General features: G+C 42.7%; 1 protein-coding gene across 1 annotated transcript in view; it reads left to right on the forward strand.

Moving 5' to 3' along the window:
* The window catches only part of LOC144791729 (cytochrome P450 2J6-like), a 165375-nt gene that overhangs the window by 112722 nt on the left and 35648 nt on the right, over positions 1 to 17005 (forward strand). The window contains exon 5 of the mRNA XM_078666497.1: positions 10430 to 10603. Coding sequence (XP_078522623.1) covers positions 10430 to 10603 — 174 coding nt within the window. The remainder of the gene's footprint in view (positions 1 to 10429; positions 10604 to 17005) is intronic.

The raw sequence follows: 17005 nt of genomic DNA on the forward strand, positions 1-17005 counted from the left end.
CATCGTGTAAAATAGTCAACTGGAGAGTCAATGAGAATGCCTCAGTTCTCTCCACTGTGCAGACTCATAGGCTATCTTCACCAGTCTGGAGACCAAGAGAGATCTAAAGAGAGGGCTAATTCCTTGCCAGCATCAGTGGCACACATCATGGGCTCGAACTCTTAGATCAGTCAGAAGCCATATCAAGAGTGGAGACATCAACTTATTACTCCTTTGGATTGGAAAGATGTACCCTCATCCCCCCAAGTCTTGTTAACAGCTTCCCATTAAAAGATAAGTCCACATTTGTTAGTATGTAGGTCTAAACCATTTACATTCTTTGATATAAATCTGTTCCGTAAATTTTGAGATATTAGTGAGGTGGCTTGAAAAGGTTAATACTTTTGTATAAAATGATGATTTAAAATCGCAATTTGAATACGCAATTTCTGTAAATCACATTTGAATTTTTGGGCAAATATTATTAGCTAAAGAAGGGAATCAATTGTATTCCACCATCTTATAAATCGTAAAAAAAATCCACTGCAAAAGGAAGGCAAAATGATTGGTGCCGGACCCCAAGGGAATGCTTGGGAGCACTAAGAGACATGGATAATGGGGACAAGAAAGAGAAAAAACAAGTTTGTTACAGTATAATCGTAATTGCCATGAAAACGAACATCTAATAACCATAATTCTGTATTCAGAAAAAAGGCAACATCTTCTCAAAAATATTACAACTTACAAGAAAATTGTATTTTGAAAATTAACAAAAGCAAAGCTATAGAAAAAGACTGTCATAGCAGGCTCAGGCAGGTAATGCAGGTCTGGATGTGGCCAAGCCCTGAAGATGTAATATATAAACCAAAATGCTTTAAATAAAGGGGAGGTGTGCGCATGTGCCCCCCCTCCCGAGGCTGAATGTGTCCTTGGAGGACACCATCCTCCAGGCCCAGCGTGATTATCAGGGGATGGGCACACGGCCCTCCTAACGGTCCTATTTCTACCCCAGAGACCCCATCCCTGGGCCTGGCATGATTATCAGGAGGAGAGGGGCCAAAATCAGCCCCAGGGACCTCATCCCCCTGTGATCTGCATTATTATTGGGAGGGGGGCATGCAGACCCTTCCAGGGCGCTGTCGGTCCAGAGAACCCCATCTCTCATGCCCGGCATCATTTTTAGGGGGAGGCGGGCATGCAGCCCCCATGCCTTGCTGATTTTCACTCCAGCCCCCCTTCCCAGACTCATTTTGGCACCGGGACCCCATCCCCTGGGGCCCGACATAATTTTTTGAGGGGCAAGCAGGGGCATCCCCAGGCCGATCTCGGCCCCTGTGACCCCATTCTCCAAGGCCCCATACAATAAAAGGTGGCAGCCCTGGTGCCCACCCAGAGCACCAACCATAGTCTTGTTGGGGGCTGCATGAGGAGCCTCAAGGTTCCCAGCGGCCCCAGCAGGGTCCTCGCGAACAGCGGGAGCTGGCATTGCTCCGCCCCACATTAGCGGCTACTAATGCTTCTCCCTGCGGGCGGAAGCAATAGTTTGACCTGTTTCCCTGCCCACATCACCAAAAGCAGGGAAACAAATCAAACATCTGAGCATTTTTTAGGCTCCTTCCCCCTGGGAGCAGCATGCTGTTACCTCCTGCTTGGCAGAAGTTGTGAAAATGCTCCTGCCAAGCTACACAACACAGGTTTCCCTAACCAGGCCGCTGTGGGCAGGAAACCGATATGTCCTGCGGATGGGCTTCTCGGGACATAGCATCTGAGCTGGCCCTGGGGGATGGGCTCATTAATTGCTCAGGGCCTTAAGAGGCTCGGGGAGGGGGGACCACATGGCCCGTCTCCAATTTACAAAATGTAGGCCCCACGGTGGGTTTCCTGGGGCCTGTCATTGCCAGGGATGTGCCTTTCTAAGGCTCAAATGAGAGCCATAAAACAAGGTAGTGCCGTGGGAGGGCCGCAGCACATTCCTGCACAGGAAGAAATGCATCATGTCGTGCATTTCTTACTGTGCAGAAACTGTGGGTGTAAACATGCGGGGGCACAACATGAGGCTTGAATTGCCTCATCGCCACCCTTTTCTTGGCGGGGCTCACCGCCATAGGAAGGGTCTTGGTGGCCAACTCGTAATATGCTTGGCAGTACCACATTGGCACAGCCAGCATATTGTGGTCTCTCACCGCTGCACCCCTGCCGTGGGATCCATGATCCCCGGTTGTTGCGGTGGTCCTGTGGCGGTCCGACCGCTAAACTCAAAATGCAGCAGTTGGACCGTCTGTGAGGCGGTTGCCACAGCACCACAAACTCGTGATCGGGACCTAAGTCCCAAGTCCTGTAATAGCTGCTGGGAGTCTGACTCTCATGGGAGCGAGATGACCCAAGGGAAATAAAGCTCTCAGACCCAACCAGTAATAAAGTGAAAACACAACATAGGAAAAATGCCAAACCAACTTTGAAGACATTGAGTTCATTGTATTAAATAAAAGGATACAAGAACGACACAAATCCAATTAGTAGAACCAGAGATATTACATTTTAAGGTGTTTAGTGCATATAGCCCCTAAAAGCACAAAGCGCCCCTCTTGCCACATCAGGACACGTTAGACCGGGGGAAAGTCACACGTTCAGGCTGCTGAACCCTATGGAGCATGGGTTGGATATATAGACCAGGGTAGTGCCCAGGGAAGTTACCTTATAGGTCCAGTGCAAAGTGTTCCGTTCGAGGTGGAGGAGGCCGCAAGTATGACGTAGATCATCATGGATGCTCATCACTATAGCTATTGTGTAGTTTCTATGAGTTCTCCAGGACCTGCACGTTTTTGGATGTTCTAAACTGAGGGCTTGGTGTCTCAACTGCTTTCAGACACCCCCACAGGATATGTCAGCCGTTAGACCTGCTAGCTCTACAGTGCCACTATCACCCCCCTGTACTCTACAATGGAGGAGGTAGTCTCTGGCAACCACAGAACATGACAACCCTGATTCCTCAGGGATCGTGGAAAACAGTACAGTACAATCCGCTCAGACACTCATGCTTGCTTTCTCTCTGAGAACACACAGGATGGCAATTGGGACGTTTCAATAAGAATTTACTGGTCCAGCGACAGCCTGGTGTAAAACATATGTGCTGCAACAATCAGGAGACAGAAGCATACAAAAGATATTGCTAGTACCAATATAGTGAATAGTAGATACATTTCTACCATAGTGCTAATAAGATGAACAGAAACAGTTCAGATAAAAACAGTAGCACTTTCATATTTCTAAAATGCTTGCCCTAAGTAATTTGCCAAAATATACCTAGCCTAACCTAGATGTGTAGGTGTATGTATGGGCATAGATATGTGTATCTGTAGCCAAGAAACCCCCAGGGATGAAACAGCCCCGCACCTGATGGTTCAGAACGAAGGAGCCTGACTCTGCGTCGAGGATGACAACCCGCAAGGGAGGTCAGACCGCTGTGTGTCGAAGATTCGGCATGCAGGGCCCCCGTCTCAGTTGGGAAGGAATTCTCCTCTAATTTGCAGGGGTGAGTGTGGATCTTTTATACTAAAGTGGTCACTCCAGGTTTTTTTCTGGAATCGATAGGTTTTTTAAATAACCATGGATGTTTTGAAAACAATCATAAATGTTGCCGGTCGTCACTGGCGATCGATGTTTGGTGAAGCGAAGGTCTTCACCAGAGCTTCGCACTGGTGGTTGTTGTGGACAGCAGAGTCTTGGCATGAAGGGGCCCATTTGTGTATGTGAAGAGCCCAAACTTCAGGATTTCAGCTTTCCTTCTTGGGAGGAGCTCAGACTAAAGTCAGCCAAGGGTCCAGGATCTACAGGGCACCTCTAGGGGATCAGGAACTGACTCCAGCAGAGGACAGCAGGGATTAATCAGGTTCAGATGCTGGTCCAACAGGTCCAAGCAGTTCCAGGTGCAACAGGTCAGCGGGGCAGCTGCAGGGAGGTCCCTGGAGCTTGTTATGTCCCTGTAGTTAAACAGGAGGTCAGACAACTGATCCTTGGAGTAACTCTGGTTAACCTGGGATGGAGGTAGGCAGGTCCATCTGTTATAATTCCCTTAATTTTCTTGTTCTGCTTAATTACACGCCACTTCCCTTCAGTTGTCTCTCCCTCTCTCCCTTCCGCCCCCCTCCCTTTCCACCCCTTGAAATGTTCTTACAGTTGAGAGAGAGGCTGCCTTAGAATGTTGACAAGGCAGGCTGACTGGCAGAGCTGGTAGTCGCTGGACCTGCAAGGCGACGTGTTAGAGGTTCCTGAGTGGAGGCCGTAATAAAAAGTGACTTGAACTTCACCTACCTGTTCCAGGAGTCTTTATAACACCATGCTTACTTCTCAGACACCAAGACAGTCTTCAAGCAGCAGTGCAGTCCTTCTTCTGTAAAATCCATAGGTCCAGTAGTGTTCTGAAGATTGGTTCTGAGGGTTGAATACTTATACCTGGTGCAAGCCTTTGTGTGTGGGGGACACCCTGCCCTACCTCCACATATGGTTCTGGGAGGTTCATCCATTCCCTTTCAAGATTCCAAACTGTCTGGGGTAAAATAGGCTGATGTAAGGTTCCTTTATGGGTGCTGGAGCCCCTGTCAGTGAGGGTGGGCACAGCTCCACTCCCAGCAATCATGGCAGGATGACCCATCCTGCTCACACCTAGCTCCCTTTGTGTCACTGGGAGGAATACACAAACCCCAACAGAAGAACCATTCACAGGTATACAACCCAGGACACTGGAAGAAGGCATGAATGCTTTGGACAAGTAAATGGCAACTTTCTAGAAGGAGCACTTTCAGAATTCTGTCTTAAAATCTGACTTTACCATTAAATACAATTTAAAATTACAATTCATTTAATATCTCTATCTGCTTACAATCCAACGTTAGCACATTTCAAATGTAATAAGTAACCAACCCTCTTCTGGAAAACCATAGATCAACCCCTTTTTAAAGGTGATTATTCGGTAGGAATCGATACTGTGGTGAGTCCAGAGGACTGGTTGTCGTACTTTGAGGGAATTTTTAATCCCGCTAAATGTTGCAATAATAAGGGCAAGGGCGGAAATGTCACCTTGTTAACTTTTGGCAAGATTGATATAATTACTGTAGATGAGATTAGAACTGCCCTTCAAGATAGTGCAAGTGGGAAGGTGGCAGGCCCAGACGAGGTCCCGATAGATATCTTTAAATATAACATTGATTTCTGGTGCCCCATTTAATTAAAATCTTTAAATGCTGTTACTAACGGGGTGTTGCCCGCAACATGGGTCGAAAGTGTAATCATCCCAATTTTCAAGAAGGGCAATAGAGCTAGTGCCAAATGTTACCGACCGATTTCCCTCCCTGACTCCACATTCAAACTTATGGGCAGAATTTTACTTGCTACGCTAGAGTGTTGAGTGAAGGAGGGAAACATATTAACTGAAACACAATATGGCTTCAGAAAAGGAATCGGAACGGCTGAACAGTGAATAAACTTGGAGCTAATCATGGGAAAATACACTTTTGCAAAGGAGGGTTCTCTTCACCTATGCTTTGTCGATCTTTCCAGCGCGTTCGATTTAGTGAACCATACTATGTTATGGCAAACGCTGGAAGGGATGGGTGCTCCAACCAATATCATTAGTCTCTTGTCTCAAATTTATGTCCATTTAACATCAAAGATACAATATGGACCAACAGGGGAATGCATAACGCACTTTAAAGTTACCAGAGGGATTAGACAAGGTTGCGTCCTCACAACACTTTTATTTTCATTGCATATTAATAGAGTTCATTCTTTGCTACAGGGTCTTAAGGCTGATGCCCCTATTGTAGGTAAACTCGTAACACCTATTTTATTATACGCAGACGATGCAGTCCTGTCCTCCAGGACTGCAAACGGTCTTCAGCTTTTGATTGATAATTTTACCAAGTTTATGACTGATAAAGACCTAGCAATTAATCTATCTAAAACTCTTGTTATGACTTGTGGGAAATGTAAAACTAAACAGAGTACCCACTTTATAAATGGTGCACCCATTGAGAGGACTTATACCTTTTCATATTTAGGATTACTTTTTAATTGTAAAGGTACCTGGAATGCACATATTAACCTAAGCAAATTGACATTTTTAAGGACAAGTGAGGCTATTTTTAAAGTCTCACAAAAATAGGTAACAAGCCTGTGAGAGAGATTTTAAAACTTTATGGGAGCAAATGTGTTTCTGGGGTATGCTATGGTGGCGCCCTTTGGGGAATGGCAGATACATCTATATTACAAAAAATGGAAAATACATTTTTGCGTAGGGTGTTGTCAATCCCTAATTCTACTGCTACCTATATTGTCCATAGAGAAACAGATGTTCATTTTTTTAAGCGATTCGATTAGTGTATTGACCATCAACTTATGGCATCGAATTTGGACAAAGGAAGAAACTTATTTTACTAAGGATATAATATATGATTGTCTTAGACTTGATCACTCGAAGAAGATACCATGGTTAAAATACCTCAATAATCTTCTGATCGAGTGTGATGTGAATGCTGTTTTTAAAGACCCATTGACCATGGACAACTATAGTAAGGGGGAGCTTAAAACAAAACTCCTTGGGTCTAGGAAGATAAAAAGGGAGGCAGGGCTATGCACTAAATCTAATGTTAGATCATTCAGTGAAGGGCCCTTTTCATTAGGCACTCAACCTTATCTTATATTCATTAGGAATACCCAACACAGACTTTACTTGACTAGACTAAGGCTACAAACATTGCATTTTCAGATAGCATTTCCTAAGATGGGCAATTGGAGTGCAAATCTTCCTATGTGCCCCTGCAATGGTAAATTTGCCCAAAGCACATTGCACTTTATTTTGTTCTGCAATCCTGTATTCCTATAAAACCCCCTTCTTTTTTAAATGTAAATTAGATCATGTCACGATCTGTAATGCAGTAATTTCCTTCACCCAATTAGCAATTAAACGAAGGAAAATGCTCTCATATTTGGAATCACTTGTCTATGAGACTGATCAGTTGACCAGATGTTGGGCTCTACTTCAGGTACCTTTTTAAAGCTTGTTGTAATTCAATGTACCCCACAAAATGTTATTGATTAGCATGGTGTCTATATATCAAAAATGAAAAACTTATCCTTTTTAATAAATCTTTTTATGAGGGGGGGGAAAGGGGATTGTAACACGAAGAAATGTTTTTTATTGTTATATTACTGCCCTGAATCAAGTTTTATTGTGTAGAATGCTTTTATGGATATTTTTTATACCGAATAAAGCTTGTTTTGACTTTGACTTTGAAGTAACCAACCCAGTGTTAGCCAATAGGAGAAATGGGCCTTACAGTAGTGAAAAATTAGTTTAGGATTTTTTAATTATCAGGACATGTTAACCTTGAACCCATATGTCCTACTTCTTAAATACCATGCACCCTGCCCTACCTTTGATTAGTAATAAAAGAAAAGATTTAGGACTGGTAAAAAGTTCATTTTCCCAGGTAGAAATTGCAGTTTAAAACTGCACTACAAGCTACAGTGGCTGGCCTGAGACATATTTTAAAAGGCTACTTTAGTGGGAGGCTCAATGACTGCTGGAGCGCCACTTCTAGCATTTCATTTACAGACCCTGAGTACATGTAGTGCGATCTACTATGGACCTACAAGTAGATGAAATGTACCAATTAGGTGGAAGCCAATTGCACCATGCTGTTGGTTAGCAGAGAAAAGTGCACTGTGTATTAATGACTGCAAAAAAGGGTTCATCATCGGAAGCCAACAATCTGGGGGGTGACCCTGCAAAAAGGGCCAGGTTCAACACAAGCCTTTCAGGTAACAGAAGTTAAGCACAGTGTTGTCATTGTACCATAACCTGTATAATCCACAACTTGGACTAATAGCCTGCCTAAAACTGTATTTCAATACAACATAGTTTTTCATAATCTGATGTTTGTTCTCAGATCTACCAGGAGGCATGTGTCCCCCAGCAACAGTCATGCATTGATCTGCTATGTAACCTGCTAGAGATCAGAGACCATGTTAGAAATACAAAAGACGCTAATCAACGTAGCGGTAGAGATTCTTAAAGTACTGTATGGACTTCTAAACCAGGCCATCTTGTGTAAAAGAGAAAATACATAAGGTGTGGATTTGACCTCCATTTTGTCCGCCTGTTCCAATGATAGGGGTAAGGCACATGCAAAGCAATGCTGCTACCACTACCATGATCCTAGAAAAATCTAATTGATTCCATTGACTGCGTTAAGCTTTATCATGTGGCCTCCAACACCCTCTCATGTTCAGCTCAGTTCTGTTCAGGACTTTGCTATCATGGAGTTGTCTGCACTGCAAAAATCAGCAGCTTCCACCAGCCCAGAAAATGTTGTCACTACATCAAAACCTGTTCCACATGTAGCTGATTCAGTCCTGATAACTGACCACCTCTACGCAATGGAGACACCATTCTCAGAAACTGTCTCAACAAGTATTGACAGTCACCTTGGACATATGCCTGGATGACATTTTCTCTTCATGACCCTATACACATCCATGGGATATTGATGCATTGAACAAATGTTTAGACCTGGGTGGAGTTCGCCGAGTTCTGCTACGTGGAACGCCACAAATTATTAAAAAACTCAGCCGCCTCACAGAGTTCTGCAAGCTGCGAAGTGCATTAAATTACGCCGTTCGTGCTGATTTTTAGCATCAGGTGTTTGTCTTGAGCTGGAAAAAGCAGCACAAACCACACCATGCACAGTGCAAGAGGGTGCTGCTTCTTTATGCCACTTGAGTAGATGTTCTACTTGAGCGGCAGCTTCCTCAAAGCGAACAGATGGTTTCTCAACGCGATCGGTAGCGGCCATCCGCGACCAACCGCGATGAGAAATCTCACCAGGAAGTGGCCTGGAGTAAGATTTTCTTCACTTGCCAACTTAATGTTGACGAGCGCGAGCGAATAAAAAACTGAACAAGCGGAGCAGAATTTTACGCCCAGGCCCTCAAATGATGTCTGATTTGACAGTATATGCATCCTTTCACAACACTTACTATTTAGGCACATATAATCTCAAAAACGTGCTGTGTTAACATAACTACAGCATTTGGTATATCCATCAAGTGAGTGCCTCACATAAAATGTATAATAGTAGCCAATGCCTACATTGTGCAACTCCACAAGCGGACAGTGCAGTGATTTCGGGAAACGTTTGCCTTCTTTTTGCAAAATCCAGAAATGTATTATTTACATCTGCCTTATGTTTTGCCCACTTTTCTGGTTGCATAAAAGAGCTATTTATTTGTCTGGATTATTGATTCCTACATCTGTTCATACATTCTGGAATGCCATATTACCTCTCAACAGTCATGGGGGACAGAATATCGGCAACTGCAAGGAACTGAAATCGGCCTCTTTTTGCATACACCAATATTATTTCATGTTCCAAATTTTACAATTCAGCAAAGTACATGGATATGTTTTGCCTCACTTTCAGGTGTATACTATTTTTAGCAGCTTAATGGGTCTTTCATTACCTGGATTACCTAGAGTTATGCTTCAGGGCTCATTCCTCTAGCCCCTACAATCAAATGAGTGTACCCAGTACTTTCAAGGGATGTGTTATGGTTCTTCAGTTAATAGATAGGATCTTAGATGCTTTGTTGCTATGGTAACCCCCGGCAGTGTCAGTAAAACTTGTCAATTTTGATACCAAATGCCAGATCCACAACTATAACAATGCAGAATTAATACTTTTGTTTTAGACCCTGTTTCATCAGTGAAACAGAAAGATGAACTGGTTACTGACCCATTATCAGCACTTGTACCTTATGGCCACTCTTGATCATGACAGGAGTCTATTGAACGTGTTAGAGAAATCAACAGAAAGAACTTGCAATAAACATTCTTGTTTACTGCAGTTGATATGACTTTTCTCACTTATAAGAGATGTGATGTTTCAGATGCTACTTCTAGTGTAATAAAAGAAGACTTTTATTTTCTTACATTAGACTAGTAACAAAGCTGTGCAAATATGATTACATTGTTTATTGCAATCATGTAAAACACAGAATACCTTGGAAATTAATTTATTTATCTTTACAGAGTTTTATATAGCGCAAACTTGACCCGAAGGTATCTGGTATCAGAGAGCTTACACGGGCACCAGTTGCGTTACATGAGGACACATTCATTTTTGTTAGGCACGGGGAGATTAAGTGATTTGGCCATAATCACAGGATATTGCAGAAACTCAAACCCAGTTCTCCAGATTTGAGGTCGACCACCCTAGCCGTTAGGCCAACTCCTCTGCCAATTAATTGCTTGCATTTGTTTACAGGACGAGTGGCACTTCAGCACAGTAAAAGGGCCACTGCTTGTACCCCAGATGATGATTTTAAATGTGTTTCTTCAAAGACCTTCCAGTCGCTTGCTCCTCAATGAATCCTACTTAACTTCTCTTTGCAGCTGTACGATGCATTCCCATTCCTGATGCGCAGATTACCTCTGTCCCAAAATGAAGTCTTTGTTCAGTGGAAAATGCTACAGGAGTATGTCAAGCAGGAGATCAAGACCCACCGGGAGAACCTGTCTGATGAACCGCAAGACCTCATCGACTGCTACCTGCAGCAGATCGCACATGTAAGTAAGTGTCTGTTGGACTACATGAACCTCTCAGGTACAAGAGCATTCTGGTGATCCAAAGAGAATTAGAATATTGGAATGTGTGGAGCTCCTTTGAAAACAATGGAGTGCTGCAGGCTTATAATGGGCGGTAGAAGCCCGGAGTGCCAACATTCCAAAGTTGTCGTTCACAGCTGTTGCTGTGAACAAAGGTCTCATGGATCCGAAGGTATTTAAATCCCATCGGGCTCCGTGAGGCATATTTTTCTTATATTTTTAGGGCATTCTGCTCTCTAGTTGCGGAATGTTTTAATAGCCTCATAGCCTTCTGTACCTGGGCTATATCGCACACTAAAGGCCCACTGCCTTGTTAAAGGATCAGCCTTCCACTCAGGCATTTAAAGGTGGAGTTGGCCTTTAATGCCGGTATTGCCTGCTAAGGCAGGCTATAAGGCTATAGTGAGTTTGAATCAATGCAGAAATGTGTATTCAATCACTAACCTGAAACAACAACAATTACAGCAATTAGCATACATTTCTGACTTCTGATAGCCCCTGTGCCACATTTTATAATAAATGATGCCAATTATATTTGCATCCATATGGCAGTGTGATAGGACACTGGTTGGCATTGCTCTATGAAAGGCAGGGCATAAGCAACAACAGAGTGACTATTGCGTTAAATCCCCCAATCCACTGGTCCAGTAGTGGCATTTGGTGGCATCTCAAATCCTCACATCCTGTTTTATTGCTAAATTCATGATCGCGGGTTGATTTCTGAAACATGGTTAGAGGTGTACCCTGCTAAAAGAAAGTTTAAAATGGTGTTTGAAATCGGGTTGATGCTTGTCCATGACCTGATAACAAGTAGAAGCTCCTCATTGCTGTTCTCTTTTACGGTGGCGGGTCTAGAGAGGAAAAGGAGAGCCCAGGATGAGTGATGGGAACAAACGGCTTAAATAAAGATACCTGTAGGGGAGTCTGAAATTAGCTTTAATGCCCAAAGATGTGACCAAGGCTCCCATTGAGTGTTTGGCAGACATGGTGCGGTGTCACAAACGCGGCGGAATACCCTGTTCGTCAAACTCTCAGTCTGCCCATTTTATTACAAGTTGGGGGAATGAATGGGCCAATGGAGTAGGGCCCGTCAGAGTAGGTCATCAGACCGCCCGCCCTATCAAGAGCGGAAGATCCATCATCGCCAGGAAAGACCTGGTGATTCTGGACAGATGAAACTAGCAAATGACCCCCGCTCCCTTCTACTTCCTTAGTCAGCACCTGAGACATCAATCTCCCTTAGGATATTCATTGAGTTTTATGCATTTTCTTTGTTCCTGACTTTGAGATTATACAATATGTCCTTCACCCAAGAAGAATAGGCCATCTTTGCCAGTATCCAGGTAGAACTAATGCAGATGGCCATAATGGCGCTGTATTTTTATTTTGCTTAATTAGAAGAGCCTGAAACTTCCAGCTGAAGTCATCAGGGAGTTGTGGAAAAGCTTCACGTCACGGAGACATGGAGGCATACTCCTGAAAAAATAAAGGCATTTTGGGGCATATTATCAAGGACCGGTGTTAAAATTATCACTGTTTTATCGGCAGGAAACTGCCGATAAAACGGCGATAATGGGCTTGATAATACCCCCTTGTTAATTCCCATAGATGCCCATGTTAACACAAGAACATGGGCTTCTATGGGAATTAACAAGGGCGTATTATCAAGCCCAAAATCGCCGTTTTATCGGCAGTTTCCTGCCGATAAAACGGTGATAATTTTAACACTGGTCCTTGATAATATGCCCCTTTGTTCAAGATAGTAGGCGCCACAATCAAGAAAGCTTTTCTGCCTAGCTTCACTTGTTTAACTGTAGAGAAATGTAGTAGTAACAAACTGGATCATCATATAGCTTATAAAAGACTATGCAATTTAAAATGCATGGAGGAAGGGGAAGATTTCAGGGAATTTACAGCCTGATTCATGAAGCTAAATGCGCTCGCAAAAGGGCCAGATTATCAGAATCTGGCCCTTTGCGAGTGCAATTTTTGCTTTTGGGATTCACAATCCCAAATGCAAAAATCGCTAATAAAGAATTAGCAAACATGCGAGGATTAGCATTTAAGGAATCTCTATTAGAGATTCCTTAAATGCTATTCATGACACATTTAAGAATTGCGAATTAGCAATTTTGGGCCGCTATTTACCGAGAGGTCAGACCTCTCGGTAAATAGCAAAAACTTAGAAAAATGCTTTTAAAAGCATTTTTCTAAGTTGCATGTTGCACACACACATGTCCCTTGGACATGTGTGTGCGCAACACCTGTTTCAATTAGCATTTCAGGGGTGCTACAGGGTGTCCTTTGGACACCCCTGGCACCCTTAAATTCGCTATCTGATTTGCGAGTAGCAAATTGCTACTCGCAAATAAGGGATACTCCCCATTCATTCCTATGGGCCTTTTGGCCCATAGGAATGAATGGGGAGTTATTCCTTTTTTTGCGAGTAGCAAATTGCTACTCGCAAATAGAGAACATGTAGGAATCGCTATTGATTTAGCAATTCCTACATGAATGCCGTTTTGCGTGTCCTCAATAGCGAGTCGCTATGATTCGCTATTAGGGCCACGCAAAACGGCCCGTACATGAATCAGGCTGTTAGAGAATTATGAACTGAGCAAAGCGACTTGAACCGTATTCTCAGATGGATCGAGGACCATTGTAATGAAAATGTAGTCAGGTCTGGAAAGGCCCAACTCAAGCATGGCATTAGTTAAAGTCAGTATATGTGAAATAACAATCCCAGGCATATATTAGAGCAACAACCAATAGATTCAACAAAACAAACTAGTGCAGTTTTAGGACATATACATTTTTAATTTGATTAAAAAGGATTCAATAAAAAACAGTGCATTGATCAAAATTGATAAAAGATTCTATAATGATACATGTGTATTCACAAGAAAATTTAATTAAAAAGGAGGTTAGGTGGCATCCGGTCGACGCGTTTCGGCATAAACTATGCCTTCATCGGGACTTAAACCATCCAATTTCTGTAAAAAAGATTATAACAATAGTTTACTTATTACACCTTCTATCATTAAGTGATATAACTGAACTAGTTCTAGTTTGTTACAACATTCTATTGGTATAAACATTCGCAATAATGATATATCGCCTTATATACAAATATTTTACACCTATGCATATACAGATTTCCATACCCAAGCCACACTTTAATGTGTACAGGCAAACACGAAGATGTGGTACTCAGAGTTCAATTATTTGGCAAAATACAAAAGTTTACACATTTTGTCAAAGACATCCTTATATATCATTCTCTTATCAAGCAATGATGCCAGGTTGATCAGATCTAATGGTTCAATTGGTGGTTGTCATCCAATTGACTAGTCCATCTAAGCATTTCAATGGCTTTGTGTTTGCTTAAGGCTTTTACTGAAACACGGTTCCTTATTGTTCCTTAAGTACAGGGAGAGTTATAAAATAGAGAAAATAGAAGAATAAGATAGGAAAGGTTGGAGAATAGAGAAATTCCATATTTGTTACACTATTTCAGTTAGGATCCCTATTTTAGAAAAATGGTGTCTTAAGTATAAGCACCAATTTACTATGATTTTATAGAGGCAACTTTTCCTACATTTCTAATACATAAGTATAAATTTCTTACCTAAACTTGTACTGAAGTACAAGAACAGTGCTGTTCTCTAATTATTTAAGCTGCAGAGCGGCTGTATAGATGCTGTATCCACGGATTCAAGGCTGGGTGATTTATTTAAAGTTTTCTAAGGGGACCAAGATGATATGCGGGTAAGCCATGGGTCAAAAACTTTTTTTCCCCAGTTCCCTTGTTTAGAGCCTTTATTGTTACGCTAACAAGATTACACATAACTGCTCACCTTTTGTTTCTATTTAGTGTTCTTTCGGAGCTTCCTTAGCCTAAGTTTCTTGTTAAAATACGAACAGATCACAGTATCCTATTCGTCAAAAAACAATTGCTTTAGTATGCACCCACAATAATGCTTCTTTATTATACAACAGAAACATATTACTGGTTCTCTTACCCTCAGAGGATTATTTTATGTCCTTCTACTGGGGTCTTTTTAAACGGTTGTAGGTGACATGACGAGGCCTCCGGTGTGTTGAATGAGGTCCTAACAATATAACACACCAAACAAAGTAAGCCGGGATTCTATAGTGCTAGTTTATAAAAAATATATACGGGTGATCAGTGTATAATTACCACTTACCTAAATATCTTTAAGTGATATTATTGCGTGGTGCCAATTCGTTCGCGTAGGTTGAGTAAAAAACTTGTTTACGGCAAGGACGTCCTGTGTTCTTTTATATTCTGCTGATATAACTGATATAGGCTCCTAGTTAGAGAAAGGGCGAGCAGCCTGTTAATATGCCATTTTAAAACAATCACTCTTTGCCGGTTCACTTTTAAGGCGTTTACCTAATCCTGATACAAAAACGCAACTAAACGGACTACCGATTGCTCGCACCATTTAAAGTAGCACACATTTTTACATTCTCATGCTACCGCTTACCTAATTTAAAAAGGCCGCTAATTCATACATAGTGCGCTACCACACTCGTGATTCAGTTCTGAGTGTACGGCGGAGACGTCGTGATATTCCGCCTTGTTGGATCTCAAAATGCACGTAACTCCTAGTAAAAAAGGTGCAAGGTTTTAATGTTACCCGGATTCTTACAAAAGGCTAAATTCAAGTCCGTTAGACGCTACATGGCATACGCGGTTTCCTACCTTGAGTTTACACAGGGGTGCCGACAAATCCGGATACACTGCCGATGCGTCAGGTTTTTCAAAAAGAACAGCCCTGATTTGAAATTTGGAAGTTCTTTTATAAGAACGGGTGTCATTGGTTAATGTAGAGCCTAGGTTCTTAAAGGGGAAGGCCCTATTTACACGCAGTATATATTTAGAGGGTTGAAAAACCTGACGCATCGGCAGTGTATCCGGATTTGTCGGCACCCCTGTGTAAACTCAAGGTAGGAAACCGCGTATGCCATGTAGCGTCTAACGGACTTGAATTTAGCCTTTTGTAAGAATCCGGGTAACATTAAAACCTTGCACCTTTTTTACTAGGAGTTACGTGCATTTTGAGATCCAACAAGGCGGAATATCACGACGTCTCCGCCGTACACTCAGAACTGAATCACGAGTGTGGTAGCGCACTATGTATGAATTAGCGGCCTTTTTAAATTAGGTAAGCGGTAGCATGAGAATGTAAAAATGTGTGCTACTGTGGTAAATAAATAAATATTACCCTATTTTTGACTAGACATATATCATAACAGATAGCTCAATAAATAAGAGTCAAGATTCGAGGTAGTAGGAGTTTTGCAGGTTTAATACAGCATAAGGACAGGAACAGGACAACCTGCATGGGAATAGGATGACAGGGCCCAGCAGCTGCTGGGGCTGGATCTGGGATGAGCGCGCTGCCTTTTAATAACAATACATGAGCATATATACATAACGCAAACACATAGCATTACATTGCAGTAGGCGTAGCAGTGGGTGGAGCAGAAGGTGTGACGCGTAGCAGTCGCGAAAGATAAGGACAAAAGTAGGTGTAACTGGGCGTATACATAGACATGTGGTGCAGACGTAACAGGATATGTCATGAATGGGGCGGAAACCATGGAGGGGGCTACCTGAGGAGCCGGGACCTCTAACCTGATGGTGCGCGCAAACTGGCAATGACGTATTACTAGGAGAAGCTGGGGGCTATGAACTCTGTGCTAGGAGCAGAGACTGAAGTCTGGAGGGTCAGGGCGACATGTACCTAAACAGTATCTAGTATCTGATGTTTAGAGAACATGTTGATATAAACTAGAAGTCAGGAGGGGAAAAGCTAACTTGATTCTAAGACTGGACCATGCATTATTCTACATGTAGTGCGTGATGAAGAATATTAAATGACCATTAAATGCAGTATTTCTCTAACGTGGAGACGTGAAGGCTAGACAATGACGGAAACTATTGATGCAGTTCAGTAGCTTAGGAATGCAGAGAAGGAGGACTGAACTGATAACTGGACTCATAACATAACATACTCTTGGCAGACTCAGAGACTGAGCCATGCTGGGCCGGGCACTGCGAGGCAGGAAGTAAGTGAAGGGTCGAGGATACAGGTGGGGGCTGTATCGCTCCTCAGCGAGGTTTCAGGAGACAGGAGCTGAATCTGATGTCCAGGCCCTTTTGAGGCCTAGAAACGGGGACTTTATAATAAAATAACGTGCACACTGAGAAACGTGGCAACGTAGCTTTACATAGGCCTGATATTCGTAGTATTCACGAGGACTGGGAACTGGCATACTAGAGGTGGACACAACTGTAATTGCGTCATTAATCGGACATGGGGAATGCATATG

This window comes from Lissotriton helveticus, chromosome 11 (assembly GCF_964261635.1).
Source record: "Lissotriton helveticus chromosome 11, aLisHel1.1, whole genome shotgun sequence".
Classification (NCBI taxonomy): Eukaryota; Metazoa; Chordata; class Amphibia; order Caudata; family Salamandridae; genus Lissotriton; species Lissotriton helveticus.